Below are 3184 nucleotides of genomic sequence, written 5' to 3' on the forward strand. Positions count from 1 at the left end.
CTACTTAAGAAACACTAACTAAAACATCTACTACATCATTCAATCACAGAATCTATATAACTGTCTATAAATGAATAATACAAATAAACCTTAACTAATCAACTAATTTAAAAACCATAACTACTATATCTAGTGGATGATTCAATCATAGATCCTACATATAACTCGCTATAAATGAATCCAATACAAGAAAACCCTAACTAAACATCTAATTAAAAAACCCTAACTACTACATCTACTCGATGATTCAATCACAGATTCTATATATAACTGTCTATAAATGAATCCAATACAAATAAACCTTAACTAATCAACTAATTAAAAAATCATAACTACTACATCTACTGGATGTGATTCAATCACAAATTCTACTTATCATTGGCTCTAATTGAATCCAATACAAAAAAATCCCCAACTAAACATCTAATTAAAAACCCTAACTACTACATCTACTGGATGTGATTCAATCACACATTCTACATATCAGAGGCTATAAATGAATCCAATACAAAAAAACTCTAACTAAACATCTAATTAAGAAACCCTAACTACTACATCTACGGGATGTGATTCAATCACAGATACAACATATCAGTGGCTCTAATTGAATCCAATACAAAAAAAATCCACAACTTAACATCTCATTAAAAAACCCTGACTACTTGATCTACTGGATGATTCAATCACAGAATCCAAACTTAACCTTCACTATAAATCAATCAAGCATCTAAAAACCCTAACTATCAGAAGGGGATCCAGCAACTAGCAACAACAAAAAACCCTAACACCTAAATCTACTGCTTAACGGGGGTAACTAGCAACGGAGGGGACTGCTGGCCAGGATAACCTGCAGGTCCATGTGCTCGCCGCCGGCCTCCGCAGGTCCATAAGACGGGCCGCTTGACGCCGTCAGGCCAAGCTCCGGCACGGCTGAGTCCGCCACGGCAAAGTCCGCCACGGCCACCTTCTTCTCATCCAGATCTGCCGCCGCAGCGACCGATCCAGCGCGTGGGGATGCAGCACCTCCTGCACCCGCGCCGCCGACGAGGGTCTGCACGGCATCTGCCACGGTATCCGCACCCGTCTTCTGCAGATCTCCGTCCGCGACAGCGGCTTCGCCAGGGCCTTGCTCCATCCGAGCCAGAAGCAAGCAGGAGAAGAGAGGGAGGCGGCGGTGGTGACTGGTGAGCGAGCAGGTGGGGTGGCCGGTGAGGGAGACGGTGAGGTAGAGCAGAGAGGAGGGAGAGGGAGGCGATTTGGGGGAAATGGGGTGAGCAATGCGGCCGATGCCCGTTCCCCTCCTCCTATACTAGGGCCCTTTTTTTGGAAACTATTCACGCACACGTGCACGCGCATGACCGTGGGGAAACGCAACCGCCAGCGTATAATACACGTGCACGCCCGGCGTACAATAATACACGGGCCGGCGCGGGCTCATATCGGGCTCTACGACTGGTCTACGCGCGCTTTACACCCACCTGAAATGACCATCGTACCCCTCGTTACAAACCGCCATCGACGTATCTGAACCGTTCTTGTGTTTTTCCCACTGTGTTTTTCAGGACTGTTGTAACGAGTTCTGATGACCCACGCTGTAACTATTTACCTCCGTTCGGAGTTCTTATGACCCACTCCCTTCCAAAAAGAAAAAAAAAAGAAAAAGAGTTCTACGGTACCACGCTGCTTAGCTTCTCTGAATTACAGCCGGTCCGTGTCCGACCACCGCAATATCCTTCCTCGTCCGACTACGACAACGACTCTACTTCCTCTCCTTTCCTTATAATGCGAACACACCACCCGCCTAGCTAACACGAACGCAGAGCTACAAGCTTCTCCTGCTGATCAGAGGCATCGATCGGCATGAACCCGCCCACCGGTATGTTTCCGCCGCCGCCGCCGCCGCCTTTCCACCACACGTTCCCGATGCAGCCCCCGCCGTACTTCTACCATGCACCCATGTCGCCGGTATGGGCGTCGTGGGCAGTCCCTGTGCGCTCCGTGTGGGCATCCAACTTCAAGTACGAATCGGAGAACCTCCTCCACGTGGCCAGGAGAGCCCAATACGTCGCCGTCGACGTGCACTACCCGGGCGTCGTCCACCACCCCGGCAAGGACCACAACGCCCTCACCGTGGAGGAGCGCTACGCCCTCGTGAAGGCCAACGTCGACGGCCTGAAGCCGCTTCAAGTCGGCATCGCGCTCTACGACAGCGACGGCGGGTACCTCGCCGCCTGGGAGTTCAACCTCCGCGACTTCCGCCCCCATGCCGACCCGCACGACGAGAACTCCCTCGCGTACCTCGCCGGCCGCGGCCTCAACGTCGGCGCGCTCCGCGACCACGGCGTCAGCGCCGACATGCTAAGCAAGAAGCTGTTTGAATCCGGCCTGGTCGGCGCTCGGCGTGGGCGGTCGCGGAGTTGGATCACCTACGCCGGGGCCTACCATGTCGCATACCTGCTCAAGATTGTCACCGGCGGGGCCGCGCTGCCGCGAGACGTGGCCGGGTTCAACGCCGCCGTGCGGCGTTACCTCGGCGACCAGGTCTATGATGTGGCCAGGATGGCGGCCGACTGCCCGGCCATGCCGCGGGCGCTGGAGCACATCGTCACTCACCTCGGCCTCCATCCGCCGCTGGAGAGCCCTCACCTCGCAGCTGCCGCTGGCGTGCACGCGCTGCAGGTCTTCATGCGGCTGAAGTACGTAGAGCTCGGCGGCGACGTGCGAAAATACCGGGGTCTACTTAAAGGCCTGCACTAGCAGGTCGATCTCACACCAACAATGCTGAGCCGAGAATCCGAGGCTCGTGCAAGGAAGACTGATGCTGACTTGCGTCCATGGTAACCCGATCTGATCAAGTCCTTGAAGTCCGAAGTCTGAAGAATTCCGTTTCAAAAAAAAAAGACAAAAAAAATAGGAAGAATTCCTTCCCATCGAAGAGAGTACTAAACCAGCGACATTTAACATGGATCGAAGAGAGTACTACACTTTTTCCAGTAAAGTCAAAAATTTCCGTTTCAATGGAGTTTCGTAGTTTTCCCAACAACAAAAAAGTTCAGGTAACAGGTAGCAAGGAAGTACAGAGAGTTCGGCGGTGACGTGGAGAGGCATCCACTACGTGGACACCAGCTATGCTGAGTCGATACTTTGAAGTTCGTGCAAGGAAGGCTGGCGCCGACTTGCATCC

The 3184-nt window shown here is 52.1% G+C and overlaps 1 protein-coding gene across 1 annotated transcript; it reads left to right on the forward strand.

Moving 5' to 3' along the window:
- The first annotated feature begins 1956 nt into the window (after positions 1-1956).
- Positions 1957-2819, forward strand: LOC119290080 (probable CCR4-associated factor 1 homolog 11). Its single transcript, XM_037569191.1, has one exon. It carries the CDS (start codon positions 1957-1959, stop codon positions 2755-2757), a length of 801 nt encoding a protein of 266 aa, XP_037425088.1. The 3' UTR covers positions 2758-2819.
- Positions 2820-3184: the final 365 nt, after the last annotated feature.

This window comes from Triticum dicoccoides, chromosome 4A (genome assembly GCF_002162155.2).
Source record: "Triticum dicoccoides isolate Atlit2015 ecotype Zavitan chromosome 4A, WEW_v2.0, whole genome shotgun sequence".
In the NCBI taxonomy this organism is placed as follows: domain Eukaryota; kingdom Viridiplantae; phylum Streptophyta; class Magnoliopsida; order Poales; family Poaceae; genus Triticum; species Triticum dicoccoides.